Source organism: Myxine glutinosa, chromosome 5 (genome assembly GCF_964187855.1).
Source record: "Myxine glutinosa chromosome 5, kmMyxGlut1.1, whole genome shotgun sequence".
NCBI lineage: Eukaryota > Metazoa > Chordata > Myxini > Myxiniformes > Myxinidae > Myxine > Myxine glutinosa.
This window is the reverse complement of record NC_136265.1, coordinates 42,384,359-42,405,155: the sequence shown is the minus strand read 5'-3', so window position 1 is coordinate 42,405,155 and position 20,797 is coordinate 42,384,359. Positions and strand designations below refer to the sequence as shown.

The window sequence follows — 20,797 nt, the reverse complement described above, 5'->3', positions numbered from 1 at the left end:
CAGAGCGTCCGGGCATGCCCGCTATCGCCTTTCCAGGGCTCGCCCAGAGCGTCCGGGCATGCCCGCTATCGCCTTTCCAGGGCTCGCCCAGAGCGTCCGGGCATGCCCGCTATCGCCTTTCCAGGGCTCGCCCAGAGCGTCCGGGCATGCCCGCTATCGCCTTTCCAGTGCTCGTCCAGAGCGCCCGGGCACGCCCAGCCTCGACTTGCCAGGCCGCAGCCAAACACGCCAGGGCAGGTCCAGACTCGCCTTTCCAAGGCTCGCCCTTGATACCCGGGCATGCCCGGTATAGCTTTTGCCGGGCAAACTTCCCGACATAAATGTGTATATATATTGCTGCCCGATAAACGGGCTTGTCAGAGTACCCGAGTGTGATACATTTATTAAACCTACTCGGACGAATTTCCATCTTTGGTCGCGTCAATTCTTTCAACTCGCGTTGGAGCACAGCTCCTTCATGAGGCCATTTTGTACCTGCATAAGGGAACTATATGCCCCCTCATGGAGTACTGTTGCCACATTTGGGCTGGAGCACCAGCCTGCCACTTATCTTTACTTGATAGGCTCCAGAAATGCATAGTCAACATGGTTGGTGTAGAGATGGGTTCAACTCTTCAACCACTCTCTCACCATAGGTCGATTGCTACTCTTGGTTTGTTCTGCAGATATTTTCTGTTGGACTTTGTTGGACTTCCTAACTTGGTTCCTCCCCTACCAGTGTTTGGATGCCAGACCCGGTTTGCCATCTCTGCATACCCATACACTATAGCTGATCCAAAGTGCAGAACGAAAGGTTATGCAGATAGTTTTATATGGTTGCAAGGAATTCTGCTGTCTCACTCTGGAATTCACTACCTGTAACATGCTTCCCATTATCCTACGATTTAGTCTGCTTTAGGAGGAATGTCAATTCATACTTCCGACATCTTTGAGGTTTAATCGCATTTTACCCGACTTCTGCTACTTCCGGTGTCTTTGATGTTTTCTTGTTATTTTTTTATTCATTTATATTTTGTTTTGCTTTATCCTTATATTTTTCTACCTTACCTGGAGTGGTTGTATGACTTGTCTGGGGCGATATCCATAGAAAAAAAAACCGCTGCAAACTGTGTTTAAAAAAACCGATTTGATTTCACTCCAGCAATGGCAGGGTCAAGGTACCCTAATCAGCGGAAGTGAGTCAATGAAAGCAAATGCGCAGCACGTGCGAGGAAGGCATCGCTGTGCGTTTGAGACATTTCAGAAGTTACATATTGAAACAATAAAGGTGTTTGTAGCTGTTTTAAATAATCACGTGTCTACGGATTGTTTAAAATTACCTTGGGGTTATCGATTCAAACGAAAAACTCTCCTCTTTACATGTTTCTCTCTCTCCTCTAATCGTAAAGCAATTTGCATGTTTGGTATGTTGTGTTTATCAATTTGTGCTCTCATCCATTCCCTCAGTCCTATAATTTAAAGCTCCGTTGCATTAATCCAGTTAAACCTTATATTTTCTCCTTTTTACACTATCCATAAGCAAAGTGCCAGGTGAGACTCTGACTCTGTCACACACACTCTCTTTTCTTCTTTCTTTCTTTTTTTTTCTTTTTTTTCTCTTTCTCTTTCTTTCTTTCTTTCTTTCTTTCTCTCTCTCTCTCTCTCTCTCCCCTCTCTCTCTCTCTCTCTCTCTCTAAACAGGCCAGGCTCTCCCTCGTCCTTCCTCCACCGAGCCCTGATATTCCTCTCAGGTGCACACAGCACCAAGCGCAGCCATTACGAAACCAGCACCAACAAGAGACAAGAGAAGGATGTGTCCGCCAAGGGTGTGCAGGAACTGCGACCGCCTGCCACGAACGTCGAAACCTAACAGAGTAAAGTGCACGAGCGGCGACCGTCTGAAGTAAAAGCCAAGAGAAGGAAAATGCGATTGCTTGCATGAACACCAAGAACCGAACGAGAGCAAATAATAAGCGACTGTTCGCTATCGATGTCGGGACACGGAGAGTAAAGGCGGTCGCTTCGCCTTTTTGTCCCTGGTGCTTGAACGTCATATGATGACGTCCGTGCGCGCTCCAATCAAAGAGTCCATCATGGCAGTCCATCGCCCTGACCAATCATCACCTCTCGGGGCGGGGCCTCAGGGCCGCTCCTGCCGGGCCCAGCAATGACTCGGTTGGTGGCGTCAGTGGCGTTTGAATGTCCTCGTTCCGGTCACTTTATTTAGTGTTTACTAGGGCATGCCCGTACTATATATAAGCTAGGACGTGCCCGTACGTGGGTGCCCGTTCCTTGCCAAAAAAAAAAAAAAAAAAAAATTTGTGTAGGGGTGTGTGTGTGTAAACATCCTAGGGCGTGCCCGTACGTGGGTGCAAAAAAACATGCGTGCAAACAACAACAACAAAAAAAAACTTTGAAACCACGTGGCAGTAACGACCACAGAACCCCCCCCCCCCCCTCTATTTACATGAATGGTTTGGTCCATTCGCAACGACCACAGAACCCCCCCCCTCTATTTACATGCAATGGTTTGGTCCAAAGCGAACGGTTTGGTCCATTCGATGTGATTCGATGATTCGATGTGAATGGTTTGGTCCATTCGCAACGACCACAGAACCCCCCCCCCCCCCCTCTATTTACATGAATGGTTTGGTCCATTCGCAAAGCCCTCTGCAAGCTCTCTGATTGGTTGAATCGTTTTTTGGACATAGCTCGGTAAGTAATTGTCCGATTAATATGAAACCTTGAAAAGGCACATCCTCGGGTCCCCAGCAATATACCTGGCAAGTTAAAAGTATATCGGACCCGTGGTTGTCGAGAAACAGCGGTCACAGACAGACAAACGTACAAACGTACAGACAGAGATTACTGGAATTATAGATAGATGTAGTATAGGTGCGGAGTGCACGGCTGGTGTGGTGTGTGTCATAAGGAACAAAGGGAAAACCACAGAGGCAATTTACAGATAGGGAATTACTCCTTATACCTTAACTAATTAGCATAGCTCCACCCCTCTCATGGAGAAAACAACCTTACGTGACATCCGGTCCAACGGATTCCCTACTTAATTACATGGGTGTTTCTTCTCTTTACGACAGTCAGAGCACACTACCCTCTACAGTCCTATCTGGCCCAAAGGTATTTCATTGGTACCCCCCACAAACGTAACTATTTTGTATTCCGAAATAACCAATTCCTCTGATGAACATTTCAAAAAGTAATCTTTTGGAGGTGGCTACACATTTGAAGCAGGATAAGTATAATATGGCTTGTGGTTCTTTGTTTAAAACAAAAATGTTCATATCTATGGTTTTTAGGAAACAATATTAAAATGTCATTTGACCAACAAAAACAGCTCACCGCCATTTTCCGATTTGATAGTCTGAGGCAGAGGCTTCCCGTCACCTGACACAGCATGAGCAGGAAGTATGTCCTGTCGGAATAAAGGCTGTTAATGTTGCAGATAGCAAGAAATAGATTGAGGAACATTATTATTTCGCATGCAGCCTGAGGCTCCTGGTTGCATCATTGCTGTGCCCGCAGCTGTGCCACTGATGCAGTGCTCCCTGTTTCCAGTAAGCTAGTACTCATTTTGCCAACCTCTGAAGGACAAAATGCTGAGTCAACCCATCTGGTGTTATTTAACGGCATGACAGGGCTCAAACCCAAGACCCTATGATCGTAAGCCAGCCACCTTAACCATCAAGCCAACACCAAATGTATAGATAACACGATGTGGACGAGGGACTTGAAAGTTAAAAAACGCGTGGTGACAAGTTTTCAGCCTTGAACACCCACTAAAAAAATATATAAATAAAGACAGTTCAGCACTCACCTTTTCCCCACTCAAAACCATATCTCGTTCTCTCCATCCTTCCATCCGCACAGAAGGTGGCTCCCCTTCTCTCCTTCCATCTCCTGCCATGGTAACTGGTTCCCGTTCTCTCCTTTCGACAACCATCGTAACAGACTCGCGTTCCCTCCTTCCATCTACTGCCATGGTCATAGCCTCACGCTCTCTCCTTTTGTCCAATGATGTGGTTACAGGCTCCCGTTCTCTCTTTCCATCTATTGGCCCAGGAATTATCTCCAGCTCTTTCTTTTGGCATGGAAGCTCTAAAATGTAGAACAGAGAAGAGAAGGGTAAAGAAAAGGTCACCCTCAGTTGTCACCCAAAAAACAATGAAAGATCCGTGTTGTAAAACCCAAGATTCATTGACTACTCTATATCTTACCATCAGGCAGGTGTAGTCCAAACTTGCGTTGGTTTAAGAGACAACAAGAATGACCGCACTGTGGTCACAACCTGTGCCGAAAACCGGTAACGGGCTGATTGGGAAACGCGCATTTAAAGCACTCTTAAAAGAGGAACACCGTGATTGGGAAACACACATTTAATGTGCTGTCAAAGATTAACTCGACACCGCTCATCCATGACAGACTCTACCACGGTCATATCAGAACGAGCCGATTCATCACACGGTCACGGATTGAGTGTTTAACCCCAATATGGGGCCGTTCAAAAATTATGTAAAACTATTATTTTTAGGGAGGCGCATCCCAACGGGCTTGATTAAACCTTCCTAATATTTTTTATTGAACATATGATTAGATTTTTCGAGGTCCCTCATCATGAATAACACTCGACTCAAACAAAGCCAATGGAAAATCTGACACAACAAACCCAGGCAGTGTATAATCAGCAGGGGCCTACAGGCCTGATGTCTTAGGCGGACCAGAAAACCAAGACGGCAGCCTTATTATTTGGTCTGGGTGCCATGGCGGGTGGAGTGAAGCGACACATGTGGGTGGGTTCCGGCAGCTGTACGACCAATGGGTGCACATTTCAAAAATCGACCCCAACAGAACCACAACAACCGCCACGTGAAGCTCTTGTTGACTTGCGACACGGCTCTGCCTGGCTTGCAGGGAAGTGAGATTGTTGACTCACTTCCGCTCTTGTTGACCTCGCAGTTAAAAAACACCAGCATAGCATTGTGGACAGCAAAGCAAAAAAGGTGCCGACTGGCTTGTTCTCCACTCCACTTTGCCATTAGATATACTCAGTCCCAGAACACTCGCAAAAGCCCTTGCCGCTAGAAAGTACTCACAATTACTACATGATTCTATAACCCAATGCAACTAGAAATTGCTCATTAATGCAAAACGATGGTTCATTATCCAGAAAACACCAGAAATTTTCCTAAATCTTGCGATGATTCTACAGGCCTTAAAATCTACCAGCAATATTAATAATTGCCACCTTTTTCTTTACTCTGCTTTTACAATTAACATCTTCCCTCAACAAATCTTAGAATCACAAACAATGATAAATCGGCACTCGGTAGAGCGCATAGCTCTGCCAGGCTGAACAGTTCACGTTTTGTGTCCCACTGATAGGCCAGATCTAGATCCGGATCTGAACCAAAATCTAATCGGCTTGTTCTTGTCGCCTAACCAACTCATCCACTAGGTTTTGTCACAAGTCGTCCACAACTTTTTTTTCAATATTGTTACGTTTGTGGAGGTAGATGATGGAACGCCATAGGAAAGATTGGATTATATAGTTATAGCATTGAGCATGGATGCCTAGGAGACATCTCGATGTATTTAAGTAAGGAAACTGGAGCTTAGGATTGTGTCTTCACATGATGGGTGAAGCTGTGTTAACTAGATAGGGATTAAGGTTCGTTTTCCCCCAGTATGCGATTGCCCCCTGTGGCTTTTCCCTACATTTTTACAGCTACAACAAGGCCGGCCATAAAAACCTCCGTTTAAACAACAACAACCATTCCCTGCAAGCCAGGCGGAGCCATTCAGCAAGTAAACCACACCCCACCTACCTAATAAGGAAAAAGGCCACACCCCCAGAGTGGTACGAGGGGCGTGGTAGAGCAAAGCTAGCAGGCCATGCTTCCCGCCTGTGGGGTGTCGAGCTTTGTGATTGGTCAAGGAGACATGGGTGATTCGGTGGAACTCGGCCACTGGTCGGGGTGACGTCATGCAGATGGTTCTAGGGAGAAACAACGGTTGGACAAAGAGTCGCTCTCTCGGTTTTTCGTTTTTTTTGCTCAAAGAGGAAGGTTGGCCATCTTTGGTTTGCACCTGTGAGGAGAAGGCTGGCGTTTGTGGTGCACATTTGAAGAGAGTGAGGAGCTCTTGGCTGCATGGGCAGCATTGTGAGGGAGGTTTTGGCTGTGATGCTCTTCGGGGGCGAAGGAGGCCATCCGATCTGCTTGCCTCACACTGGTGACTGCTAGGCGCGCGACTCGCGGCCATCTTGCGCGCTTCCCGCCTGTGGGGCTTCGAGCTTAAACGACCACCAAGCTCCTAAAAGTCCTCGTTAGGGCCAAAACGGAGTGCCGGCCGGCTAAATGGATTGTATTTTTCTTTTATCTGTCCCCTCGTCTGTATTTCAGTCTGCATGTGGAGGTACCTCGGGTAGGAAATTAAGTTACCTCAGCCTTTATTTCGATATTGTCATTTCTTCATTTATTTACATTAAAATCATTATTGTTGAATTTTCTTGGTCGTGTTTGCATGTTTTGTGGGTTCCGGATTAGATTCGTGTGATTCTGTTCAGGTAAGAACTTCGCTTACTTCCATCCCGCGCGCGACAAAACCAACCGCCTTTTTCGGCTGTTCGCCTCGGAAATAAGGACTGTTTTTTTTTGTTTGTTTTTTGTATACTGAATCGAGGCTCGTGAAAGAGCTGACATTTACTTCACAAACAAATCAACCAGACAAACAAAATATATAAAAAGAGGGAGCAGAAGACGAGAATGGGAAGCACACAAACACTTGAGAGCACACAACATTTGAGAGCAGGGAGATGTGTGGGAGGGAGAGGGCTCGGGGGGAGGAGGAGTGGGAAGGTGTGGGGGGGGTGGGGGGTGGGAGAAGTATAAAACACAAGGACACCAAGGACTTCCAGGTCAGAAGTTGGTATTTCAAAAAGTGGAATTGGGGTGAAATTATCGGGGATAGAAAAGATCAAGGTTTTGGATGGGGGAAGATAAGAGATGGTGGTGAACAGCTGTTTTAAAGACCTGGAGGGTGGAGTGGGATTGAAGAGAGTGAGGGAGTTTGTTCCAGAGGCGGGAGAAAAGAGGAATGAAGGAGTGAAGGTGAGCAGAGAGTCCTGATTTTGGCAGTTTAACCATAAGAGGGTTGCAGGCAGATCTTGTGCGACCTGTAGGAATATTTGCGGGACAGAGCCCAGAGAGAGCTGGGGGGGCAAGGCCAGAGAGGAGTCGGTAGAAGACGGAAAGACCACCAACCTGCCTGCGGTGAGTGAGTGAAAGGCCCTTGGAGTTAGCTTCATCGCGGGAGATTCCAATGATTCTGAATGCTTTGCTTTCAACAGCGTGAAGACGAGCTAGGTGTGAGGCAGGAGCACCAGCCCAGAGGGGAGAGCAGTATTCCATTGAGCTGCGGATGAAAGCCTTGTACATGGTGAGGAGCTCAGGTGTGCCAAGGAAGGACTTCGCACGACGGAGGATGCCCAGTCAGCGACTGGCTTTGGAGGCCAGATTTGAAATGTGGTTTTCCCAGGAAAGATCATGGCAGATAGTGAGACCCAAAAGTTTGAGTGACAGAACTTCTTGGAGAGGATTATTCAGAAAGTAGATGGGAGGGTTGTCCAGTCGGTCTTTGCGGAGAGACATCGTAAGAGTGTGAGATTTGTCAGGATTGAAAGACATGTTCCACTTGTTTGCCCAGTCTGTGATTTTGTCCAGGTCTGCAGAGAGTGAGGAGGCCGCAGACTGTCGATCTGAGGGATGAAGAATGGAGCGACAGAGAGTAGAGTCATCAGCAAAGAGATAGAGAGGATTTTCAAGAGAGTCGGGGAGATCATTGATGAAGACCAGAAAAAGCACAGGGCCCAGAACACTGCATTGGGGAACTCCAGCCTGAACAGGAAGAGGAGATGAGAGAAACCCATTCAGGGCCACACGTTGACTACGACTAGAGAGGAAGTCCGCCAGCCATGCGTGGAGATTTCCATGGATACCAACAGAGGAGAGTTTGGTGAGCAGAGCGGGGTGCCAGACCGTATCGAAGGCACGTGGTATGTCAAGGGAGACAGCTCTAATTTCCTGTTTGGCATTGAGGACCTCCATCCATTGCTGAGAAAGCAGAAGCAGCATGTCCAGAGTAGAGTGACCAGGTCTGAAACCAAATTGATGATCAGAGATCAAGCCATTGGAGAAGAGGAAAGATTTCATATCTGAAGCAATGATGGATTCCATGACTTTACTGATAATTGAGAGAAGGCTGATTGGTCTGTAGTTGCTGGGATCTGTTTTTGCACCTTTTTTGTGCAAAGCGGTGATGTTGGCAGATTTCCAAGCAGATGGCAGATGACCTTGAGCAAAAGAGAGTGTGAAGAGAACAGAGAGAGGGAGTGAAAGAGCGGAAGAACAAGATTTTAGGACCCGTGGGCTGATGCCGTCAGGTCCAGTTGCAGAATCAGAGTCGAGGGTTGACAGAAACTTTTCCACCTTGTCAGGAGGAAAGGACACAGAGTCCAGGAGCAGCTGGGTACGACTGGGTACGGTGGGTACAGAGAGGGATGGGTTTGGGACACAAGATTTAGAGATAAACACAGAGTTGAGGCATTCAGCTTTTTCGCGCGCGGAGTCAGCCGTGTGGCCGTTTGAGGTGAGGGAGGGGATGGAGGGGGAACAAACACCAGAAACAGATTTGACCAGACGCCACCAGGATTTGGAAGAGGGAGACAGATAAGAGAGTTCTGTCCTGAGAACGGAGAGATATTGTTTCCTGGCTCTCCTGAGGGTGGACACACACTTGTTTCGGGCTTTGTGAAAGGAAATGAGATTTCCTTCCGTTGGATTTGCTTTCCAGGAGACGAAAGCAAGTTGTTTCTGGGCAATAGCCTCACCACAAGATTCCGTGTACCATGGACGGGAGGAAGGGTATGACAACTGAAGACAACAACAACAACAACATGCATTTTAAGGCCATGTTCCCTGCTAGAGCGGGGGTTAGCCTTGCGGTCCCCATGACAATCTTCTCCATTTTGCCCTATTTTCTGCATCTCTCCTTGTTAACCCTCTTGCCCGCATTTCTTCTTCCACCATCTTTAGCCAAGTCTTTCTCGGTCTTCCCCGTCCTCTACTTCCTTCTACATTAACTTCCATCACTCTTCTCAACCAGTCACTTTCATCCTTCCTCAATACCTCAATACCTCAATACTTCCTCAATGTCGAGGTACCATCCATGACAACTGAAGACGAGATGGGATAAATCTGTGCATGAGAGAGAGCAGTTTACTTTGGAAGAATTCCCAGGATGAGTTGATGTCAGAGGCGGTAGAGATGGGAGACCAGTCCAGATGATTGATGGCTGCTTGAAGACCATGCCAGTTGGCCTGAGTGAAATGCCAGACTCGTCGACGCTGAGGAGGCTCTCTGAGAATGGTCAGAGAGATGTCCACTTTAACAAGCACATGATCAGATGAGCCGATTGGAGCAGAAGTTCTGGCTATTCTGGCTATTCATCTGTTCTGTTCTGGCTATTCATCCAAGGCTGGTGTTCATCGGCTTACGGACAGGACAATATCATGCTGTATATCATTTTTGGCCCTATCACTCAATGGTGAAGAATCACCTATCCTATCCACCCCAACCTCTCCACCAAATTTCATCCGAATCCATCCACAACATTTTGAGATATCCTGTTCACAAACATAACCTCCGTCCTGCTTTGGTGGCGGAAATAATAAATAATTTGTTCCATGATCAAATAATAAGTACACAAGCGCTAAGCATGCTCTGAATGTAATACGCTGCATAACAGTCGCTCGTAAATAACTTGAGATGGTTCGACCGTATAACTGAGACAGAGGTCGAGTGTAACACAAGAGTACAGCACACCAAAGTATGATCTCACCAGCTGAGTTGATAACCAATGGGGGAGGAGGTGATAGGGATGGCAGCACATCCCCCAACTTAATCCGAGCGGAGAGGTTGAGAGGTTGTTGGAATTGAAGGTCCGGCTATGTGGAAAAAGAGGAATGTGAGAGGTAAGAGAAATGGCTCAACTGAAATTTAAAAAAGAAAAAATGCTTTGGATTAAAAATTATAAAATCAATAAATAAAAGATTAATTTTTTCTGTTGGATGAAATTACTTTGTCGATAAGATTTATTGTAAGATTTATTGTAAGATAAAGCAGTTACTGTACAATTAATTATATTGTTTGTGGTTAAAAATAGGACAGGTTTTGCAACTGCAAATTCCACATTTACACACTTTGGATTCAGCTAAGTGCTTCCCATTGGCTAACCCAGAATGGCCACCTCATGCAACTAGATTGTCTGAGCTAACTACAGGATTATCTTGTCGAGGTACCTCTCTCTTCCCACCTTCTCCAATCTTCTACCTCTCCCCCACCACCCCTCATATTACTCCTCACTGTGCCTCACCCCATCACCACCAAGCCTTTTCTCCTCCTTCTCCTCCTCATCCTGCCCTTTCTCCGAGCTCTTCTGCAATCTCCGACACTATCAACTGCTCTCCCTACCTCCTCCTCTCCTCCATCATCTTACCCTCCTCCACCCCTCCCCTCTCTTGTACCTGATGCCTCTCCTCCCTCTTCCTTAACGGTATGGACCTCAAACATCCGGGGCCTTCGCTCAAGCCTGACTGATCTCTCCATATAGGTTGCTTCTCACAAACCAGACTTAATCTCATTGAAAATGAAATCTCATTTCCGTTCACAAAGCCCGAAACAAGTGTGTGTCCACCCTCAGGAGAGCCAGGAAAGAATATCTCTCCGTTCTCAAGACCGAACTCTCTTATCTGTCTCCCTCTTACAAATCCTGGTGGCGTCTGGTCAAATCTGTTTCTGGTGTTTGTTCCCACTCCAGCCCCTCCCTTACCTCAAACGGCTACACAGCTGACTCCGCACGTGAAAAAGCTGAATGCCTCAACTCTGTGTTTGCCTCTAAATCTTGTGTCCCAAACCCATCCCTCTCTGTACCCACCATACCCAGTCGTACCCAGCTGCTCCTGGACTCCGTGTCCTTTCCTCCTGACAAGGTGGAAAAGTTTCGGTCAACCCTCGACTCTGATTTTACAACTGGACCTGACGGCATCAGCCCACGGGTCCTAAAATCCTGTTCTTCCGCTCTTTCACTCCCTCTCTCTGTTCTCTTCACCCTCTCTTTTGCTCAAGGTCAACTGCCATCTGCTTGGAAATCAGCCAACATCACCGCTTTGCACAAAAAAGGTGCAAAAACAGATCCTAGCAACTACAGACCAATCAGCCTTTCCCAATTATCAGCAAAGTCATGGAATCCATCATTGCTTCGGATATGAAATCTTTCCTCTTCTCCAATGGCTTGATCTCTGATCATCAATTTGGTTTCAGACCTGGACACTCCACTCTGGACATGCTGCTTCTGCTTTCTCAACAATGGATGGAGGTCCTCAACGCCAAACAGGAAAATAGAGCTGTCTCACTCGACATATCACATGCCTTCGATACGGTCTGGCACCCCGCTCTGCTCACCAAGCTCTCCTCCTTTGGTATCCATGGAAATCTCCACGCATGGCTGGCGGACTTCCTCTCTAGTCGTAGTCAACGTGTGGCCCTGAATGGGTTTCTCTCATCTCCTCTTCCTGTTCAGGCTGGAGTTCCACAAGGCAGTGTTCTGGGCCCTGTGCTTTTTCTGGTCTTCATCAATGATCTCTCTGACTCTCTTGAAAATCCTCTCTATCTCTTTGCTGATGACTCCACTCTCTGCCGCTCCATTCCTCATCCCTCAGATCAGCAGTCTGCAGCCTCCTCACTCTCTGCAGACCTGGACAAAATCACAGACTGGGCAAACAAGTGGAACATGTCTTTCAATCCTGACAAATCTCACACTCTTACGATGTCTCTCCGAAAAGACCGACTGGACAACCCTCCCATCTACTTTCTGAATAATCCTCTCCAAGAAGTTCTGTCACTCAAGCTTTTGGGTCTCACTATCTGCCATGATCTTTCCTGGTAAAAACCACATTTCCAAGCTGGCCTCCAAAGCCAGTCGCCGACTGGGCATCCTCCGTCGTGCGAAGTCCTTCCTTGGCACACCTGAGCTCCTCACCACATACAAGGCTTTCATCCGCAGCTCAATGGAGTACTGCTCTCCCCTCTGGGCTGGTGCTCCTGCCTCACACCTAGCTCGTCTTCACGCTGTTGAAACCAAAGCGTTCAGAATCATTGGAATCTCCCGCGATGACGCTATCTCCGAGGGCCTTTCACTTAATCACCGCAGGCAGGTTGGTGGTCTTTCGGTCTTCTACCGACTCCTCTCTGGCCTTGCTCCCCCAGCTCTCTCTGGGCTCTGTCCCCCAAATATTCCTGCAGGTCGCACAAGATCTGCCTGCAACCCTCTTATGGTTAAACTGCCAAAATCAAGACTCTCTGCTCACCTTCACTCCTTCATTCCTCTTTTCTCCCACCTCTGGAACAAACTCCCTCACTCTCTTCAATCCCACTCCTCCCTCCAGGTCTTTAAAACGGCTGTTCACCACCATCTCTTATCTTCCCCAATCCAAAACCTTGATCTTTTCTACCCCCGCTAATTTCACCCCAAATCCACTTTTTTGAGGTGACTTTTGACTTCTTTCCTGGAAGTCCTTGGTGTCCTTGCGTTTTATACCTATCCTGCCTCCCCCCAGGCCCTCTCCCTCCAAAAACATCTCCCGATGTCCCTGCTCTCAAATGTTGTGTTTGTGTGCTTCCTCCCCTTCTCGCCCCATATTGTCGACCGCTCCCCTTTTTATATACTTTGTTTGCCTGTTTGTTTGATTTGTTTGTTTGATAAATGTTAGCTCTTTCACGAGCCTCGACTCTGTATACAAAAAAAAAAAAAAAAAATCTGTTTAACAGAAACTTTCCTCCTTCAAGATATCTCTGACTCCTTGGTATCCCTCCCCAGTTACTCCCTCGTCCAGTATGATAGACCTGAGCCTCGTCCTGGTGGTGGAGTCTCACTGTACATAAAAAAACTCTCTTCCTCACTCTCCCTGCACTGCCCTCTCTCCAACACACCCCCAGGTGTACCTCTGGCTACGGCTTACCCTACGCTCCAACCTTTTGTTCATATGTGTGTTGTACCGTCCTGCAAACAGTGATGACTCCAATTACATCTCGCTATCCAACAACATGGACCAAATTCTATCCACTCATCCCAACTCTCTCTCTCTCTTCCTCATTTGTGGTGACTTCAACTGTCATCATGCCAGCTGGCTGGGTGTGGGTACCTCTCACACCAGCCGCAGCACCTCAGCAAAGGACTTCTGTGACTCATTGGGACTGACACAATCAGTCAACGTCCCAACCCAGATCTCAGTCAACGGAGCATCTTCTCTTCCAGACTTGGTTATGACTAACTTCCCTACAAATGTCTGCTGTTCTTCTTCTGCTCCAATCGGCTCATCTGATCACGTGCTTGTTAAAGTGGACATCTCTCTGGCCATTCTCAGAGAGCCTCCTCAGCATCGACGAGTCTGGCATTTCACTCAGGCCAACTGGCACGGTCTTCAAGCAGCCATCATTCATCTGGACTGGTCTCCAATCTCTACTGCCTCCGACATAAACTCTTCCTGGAAATTCTTCCAAAGTAAATTGCTCTCTCTGATGCACAGATTTATCCCATCTGGTCTTCAGTTGTCTTACCCTTCCACGGTACACTGAATCTTGTGGTGAGGCAGTTGCCCTGAAACAACTTGCCTTCGCCTCATGGAAGGCAAATCCAACTGAAGGCAATCTCATTTCCTTTCACAAAGCTCGGAACAAGTGTGTGTCTACCCTCAGGAGAGTCAGATAACTATATATATACACAGTCACGTAAAAAGGTAAGTACACCCCACGTAAAATTTTGACTTTTTCAACATATTTCAACATATAGCTATTTGATCTTCATTTCAACAATATTGATAGATAAAGGTGATATAATATAACAAATATCATGAAACATTTACATTTTGTGGTCCATTGTATAATTTCAATAAACATAAATGCAAGTTTCGCATGTGGGAAAAGTAAGTACACCCCGACATTTATCACCACTTCAAATACCTAAAATTAGAATCAGGTGCACCAGCTCAGGTGCAAATGATTAGAACATTGTTAGAGAGGATCTTGGAGGAACCTGTCTTATTTAAACCTCATACATTTAGTTTGGTTTGCTCTTTGTTGTTTAAGTGTGCGGCGTCACCATGCCTCGATCAAAAGAGCTCTCTAAGGCCTTCAGAAAGAAGGTTATAGATGCCTACAAGTCTGGGAAGGGATGTAAAAAGATCTCCAAACAATTTGAAATCAATCATTCGACTGTCCGGAAGATCAACTACAAGTGGAGAAGATTCCAAACAACTGCCAAATTGTTCAGGCCAGGCCGCCCCAGCAAGTTCAGCCTGAGAGCAGACCGCAAGATGCTGAAAGAAGTCTCTAAGAACCCCATAATGTCATCACGGGACCTACAGGTAGCTCTTGCCACTGTTGATGTCAGAGTGCAGGAGTCTACCATTAGAAAGAGGCTGCACAAATTTGATCTACATTGGAGTTGTGCCAGGAGGAAACATTTGCTGTCCAGAAAGAACATCAGGGCAAGACTAAAGTTTGCCATTGAACACCTAGGCAAAGACCAGCACTTCTGGAACAATGTGCTCTGGACAGATGAGCCAACGGTAGAGCTATTTGGCCACTGTACCAGAAGGCATGTTTGGCGAAAACCAGACAGCATTTGACCACAAAAACCTGATACCAACTGTAAAGCATGGTGGTGGAAATATTATGGTTTGGGGCAGCTTTGCTGCATCAGGGCCTGGGCAACTCACCATCATAGAATCCACTATGAATTCTTCATTGTACCAGAGGGTGCTTGAGGATAATGTGAGGCCATCTGTCGGAAAGTTGAAGCTCAACCGAAGGTGGACCTTGCAACATGACAATGACCCTAAACATACCAGTAAATCCACCAAGGAATGGCTGAAAAGAAAGAAATGGAGGGTTCTGGAATGGCCAAGTCAGAGCCTGTATCTAAATCCCATCGAGATGTTGTGGGGGGATTTGAAACGAGGTGTGCATGCAAGAAACCCCTCAAACATCGCACAGCTGAAAGAATTCTGCATGGAGGAGTGGGCAAAAATTTCTCCCAGTCGATGTCAGAGACTGGTAGACAGTTATAAGAAATGCCTACTTGAGGTTGTTTCTGCCAAAGGGGGCAATACCACCTATTGGAGCCAAGGGTGTACTTACTTTTTCGATGTGCGAAATTTGCATTTATGTTTATTTAAATTATACAATGGACTACAAAATGTAAATGTTTCATGATATTTGTTATATTATATCACCTTTATCTATAAATATTGTTGAAATGAAGATCAAATAGCTGTATGCTGAAATATGTTGAAAAAGTCAAAACTTTACATAGGGTGTACTTACTTTTTCACATGACTGTATGTACCGTCAAGACTGAACTCTCGAACATGTCTCCCTCCTCCAAATCCAAAAATCCCTCCTATGCGTCTGCCTGCCTGTCTGTCTGCCTGCCTGTCTGTCTGCCTGTCTCTCTCTCTCTGTCTCTCTGTCTCTCTGTCTCTCTCTCGTTTTACTCTTTGGTGCACCTCCCTTTTCTCCCACCTATCTTTTCAGCTAGATTCCAGTTTATTGTGTGCATTTCGGCTCATTACGATATGGCGTTTTAGGTATACAATGAAAACTCTTTATATACAGGTAATTTACTGCTACACTGATGTGTTGACTTGAAAAGTATCTTGTATTCCAAAATAACCAAATCCTCTGATGAACATTTCAAAAATTAATCTTTTAGAGGTGCTCCATATAATTAATTAATTGTACAGTAACAGCTAGATGTTAACCACAGCTGAGTTAAAAGACACTTCAACAATACCATAGCTACATTCATGGATTATAATCCGAGCAAGAACAGAAGAAAATAAATCCAGAAAAAAAAAATGAGCGCATTTTTGCTAAAATGCTTCGTAGTTTCGGTTAAAGAGAAAGTGTTTTTTTTTTTTACAATTTTGAAGGCTCATTTAGGCAACAGCAAGAAAATTGTGGAACTTCATAATTTGACAAGTGCAAAAGGTCCAACACAAAACGATTCTATTAGTTGACTGATGTAGGCTGTTACACCTGCAGAAAGGTGATGACTTACCCTGTTCTGAGGAGAAGAGCGAGGAGAGCGGGGAGAATGAGAAGGCCGGGTGTCGGATAAATTGGGGAGTTGATGGGAAGCTGGAGAGGGACTTTGTGCAGAAGCACTAGGGCACTGAGTGTTCTGGAAAGCAGCCAACTGGTTGGTGTAGAGCTGGGGAGGAGGTGTGAACGAAAGCACATCAATCGTACGAAGGTCACTGTGAAGAACTAAAAATGAGCAGGAAGTGAAAAAAATGAAATGTAAGCAAGAAAGATGAAAGCAACATCAAACCATCAAAAACGTGTGGGTCAGAGGAAATATGGGTGTGGAGAAAAAAAAGAAAGAAGAAGATAAAGATGAAGAGTGCAAAACAAATAAATTTTAACTTTTTTCTTGAATGCGAGGTTCAGGAATAACTTTTCCCATCCAGTAAAACATAAGACAACACACTTTTACAGAAGTAAGATTAACTATAATGGACAACTCAACGTGGATATAGAAGATGATAAGCTGTAAATCCAACACATCTCCTCCGACTCCACAGCTTGCCCATGATGCATGCACTCTGCCAGTAACAACCCCCTCTCCCCCTCCACCCCACTAAGCTCCCAAAATTCAGGTTTAATTTACACCTCTCCTGTTTGTGCAAATGAAGGTTTAATTGCACTCTTCCCTCGAGGTCTAGGGCTTCAAATAAGTGGAGCACTGCCATCTCGTGCCATTCCCAATACCTACCTGCAATCTTTTCCACGTCTATTAACCATACCTAACCCTAACTGAAGTGTGCGTGTGTCCGCGGGTGGAGGAAAGGGGGTCAGTAAGAATTATGATATGGACCTCTGTTTGGTTTCACGCAGTTTTAGGACTTTTCAACAATATATTAAGGATAAGTGGATAGGGCTGTTATCTTGTTTGATTGTGCACGTCTGAGAGATGGCGTAGAGCTCCATTAGTGGCTAAAGAGGGTCACCGATATCATGCCACGTGTTTCCCATGTCAAACTGGTTGAGGCTGGGCCAGTGAGGAAGGGCGATCCAGCATTTTCCTTCCACAGAAAAAGGAAGAAGACTCCTCCCAGTGAGGAAGGGCGATCCAGAATTTTCCCACACCCATTTCTCCCCCCCCCCTCCCCCCCCTCGATCTCTCCATACCCCCTTTGATTTCTCCCCTCCCCCCCCCCCCCCCTCCTTCAATCTTTACCCTCCCTCGATCAGTGGACAACTCAACATGGATATAGTAGATGCAATATGGATATATAAAGCTGAAACTCTAAGAGATTAATGAGGGAACCCCCTCCCCTCGATCTCTCCCCCTCGTTCTCTCCCCCTCCTTTGATCTCACTCCCCAATCTTCTCCCCCCCCCCCCCATCTTCCCCTCCCCAATCTCTCCCCTTCCCTTGATCCCCCCTCGATCTCTCTCACCCCAACCCCCAACCTTTTAAAAAGAATAAAAATTGTTTTATAAAATACGTGACATCATAAACAGAGAAACCAACTAACAAATTAAATTTAACTTTATGGCAAAAATAAAAGGTCATTATATAATGTAAATGTTTCTCCTCTAAGTACAGTGTTATGGAAACCAAGTCAGGTGACAAGTGATGCGATCTGATTTTAATAATTGTTTTAGTTTTACCAGTTCAAGTCAAACAACGAAAAGGGCTCGATGCTTTTTGTTGGTTATCAATTTGAACAGCTACAGAAGCTGAAAGTGACTGGGATTACAGATGTCAAGAAAAAGTGATTCGGGGACACCAATAAAGATGACTAGGTACTTGGGTATTTTCAAAATCTAAAAAAAACAACAGGTGAGCAACAAGCTGATCAAAAGTATAAAAAGTAAAACAGCGATTAATTTTAGCAATCTGAAGAAACATGGGTCCAAATCAGTTTATAACTACAGACATTTGTTCATGCCTCAACCAAAACAAACCTGCAGCTGGAGAGGAGTGAGGGGTGACTGGCTAGTTGGGACAACATGCACCGGATAAGGTTCAGCTGCAAAAAAAGAAGAAAAAAGGTACATCATCACGTTCGGCTGAAAGGGAAACAAATAACAATAATAGTCTCCAAACAATGGAGCTATATAGTATGTATGTCTCATTCACTCCTCCGAGAGGATTTGACACAGGAAGCTGAAACTTTCAGCAGTTAATGAGGGCACCCTGGAGTTGTGCATGTGCAAGTTTGTTTTTTATTCCATGAAGTTTTGGAAAAAAAATACTTTACTCAAGGGGACTTGGGCGAACATTTGTAATACGTTCAAGGTTCTGGTGATAACTCACCTATTCTATGCGAAAGACAGGATGAGATCTCTAATGTCCAATGACTACCAGTGCTGACACACGAGCTCTCTGGCTTACCATCCCTCTAAGTTTAGAGCCGGGTCGAGATTCAAACCTCGGCCCGTAAGCTTAGGGGGCAATGTGGATACCCCCTGACTGGCTATGTGGATACCCCTCCCGACTTCGAATGCACAGACTGAATGAATCAAGATGCCAATGCAAGATTGGATCTTTACATCGCACTCGACGCGGGCGATCTCAACGTAGGTCCTCACATCTGAATGATGTGACTTTTCTGGAAATAAAGAAATGCTGCCAAATTGAAATAAATCAATCGATTACATTTCTGAGCTCAAAAAACTTTTAAGGGAAACAAAAATCAAATTTCCAAAACTAAAAAATACGATCATGATATTGCCACCCCGACCCCCCTCACCTCCTCACTTTACTATCAAGGTAAATAAAAATGGAACAGGAGTGAATCGCCACATCATTTCTGAAGAATCAGCCACGGCTTGTCCACAAAGGCGTTTACCAGACTCGGTGGCATAATGGTTAGAGTGGTCTGCTGTGTCCAGGATGTCAGTGGTTCGAACCCGACCCCGGCCGAGTCATACCAAAGACTTTTAAAATGGTAGGTGCTGCTTCTTTGCTTGTCGTTCAGTATTTAAAGAAGGATAGAGCACCAACGAACAACCATAGGTTTTTTTTCGTGTCTTTATACATGGTTTAGGCTTGTGGAAGGGCTGGAGCACAGAACAGATCAGGACACAACATAGCAAAGGAAACGACAGGAGAAAGGGGGAACGCCCATAGCAGAGAGATGGAGACGGCCAAACAAGGGATGCAGGTAACAATGAGGGTTAGGAGGAGAACGCAAGGCGTGGACAAGATTGATACATAAGCAAAATTTTGGGAGGGGTGGGGTGGCTTAACAGGTGTAGAAAACATCGGGACGACCCAAGATGGTGGTAAACAGCTGTCTTGAAGACCAGGAGGGAAGAATGAGACCCAGGAGTGTGTGGAAGTCGGTTTCACAAGCAGGAAAATAGAGGAATAAATGAGTGGAGGTTAGCAGTAGTTCTGGATTTAGGCAGTTTCACCAGGAGGGGTTGCTGGTGGAGTGTGTGCATCCTACAGATACAGTACTTGATTCTTGATGGGGGGGGGGGGGGGGGGAGAAGGGCAGAGAGGGAGAGAACAGAGCACAGAGAGGACAGAGGGTGCAAGACCAGGAATGAGGTGGAAGAAGAAAGAAGACAGAGTCCACCAACCTGTCGGCCATGGTGAAGTGACAGGCCCATAGACTCAGCTTCACTGCACGAGATTCCAATGATCTTGAAAGCCTTGGTTTCCATGGCAACAAGGTGAGCAAGATGTGAGGCAGGAGAGCCAATCCAGAGGGGAGAGCAGTACTCCATCAAGCTTTGGATGAAAGCTTTGAAGGTGGATCGGAGCTCAGGTGTGTCAATGAAGGACTTTGCACAGCTTTTGAGGCCAACTTTGAAACGTGGTTACCCAAGAGAGACAATGGTCGAGAGTGAGACCCAAGAGTTTCAGTGACTGAACCTCTTCAAGACTGTAGTTGAGAAAGTAGATGGGAAGGCAACCATTGTGCAGGCTTAATAGGCCTAATGTCCTGCTCATGCGTTTAAGTTCCTTGTAAAGAAACTCATATTCCTTTAAAGTCCTACAAGTGATGTCACACACATTTCAAACAAATAGGGCCAGCTATTGGGGATGCCTCTTCATGGTGGTTGTACCAAATGTTCCCCATTCTTCCCTGCTGCCCCGATTCGCCAGAGCAGTGCGGTCATGGTCAGAGCACCGATTGGTCCCCATGTTGAGACCTTCTTGTCTCTCGCTCTAGCTCTAGCTCCGTCTTGGCCCCGACTTCGTAACGGCAGGGAGTACACCATCCTAGATGTGGGGGTTCTCTAGGTCACTCCTGTGAGATCAATCGGCTGTCTCCATACCGTGGACATGTTCAAGAGAACTGTCCGGGGCTATACAACACCAACAACAACAACACCACCACCAACAACCAATTAAGGACCAACAATGACAACATGTGGCAACGCTCATCAAAGGTACTGAGAAAATCCCTAAAGTTGCATTTTCTGACCAAGTTGCATGTGTTATGGGTTATGGGTTGTTGTTTTTTTAATATAAAAATTTGAAGTTGAAAATTAAATTCATAATCGGATTTCACACTTTCCAGTTTTCGAAATTCCTTTTATTTCACACAAGTTGAGAATGTTAAGAATCAAAGTGCATTGGCAAAAAATAAAAAGACCCAATTTGATGTTGAAAAAAGTATGAATAAAATAAAAAGAAACAGTGAGCCTGATGCTCAT

At 45.8% G+C, this 20,797-nt stretch overlaps 1 protein-coding gene across 1 annotated transcript in view; it reads right to left on the bottom strand.

Moving 5' to 3' along the window:
* Positions 1-20,797, bottom strand: part of LOC137427627 (transcription factor Sox-6) — a 115,779-nt gene that overhangs the window by 11,984 nt on the left and 82,998 nt on the right. Inside the window, exons 7-11 of the mRNA XM_078777963.1 lie at positions 18,089-18,153; positions 16,174-16,326; positions 9,895-10,000; positions 3,815-4,095; positions 3,340-3,412 (exon numbers count right to left, since the gene is read on the bottom strand). Of these exons, the coding sequence (XP_078634089.1) occupies positions 3,340-3,412; positions 3,815-4,095; positions 9,895-10,000; positions 16,174-16,326; positions 18,089-18,153 (678 nt within the window). The remainder of the gene's footprint in view (positions 1-3,339; positions 3,413-3,814; positions 4,096-9,894; positions 10,001-16,173; positions 16,327-18,088; positions 18,154-20,797) is intronic.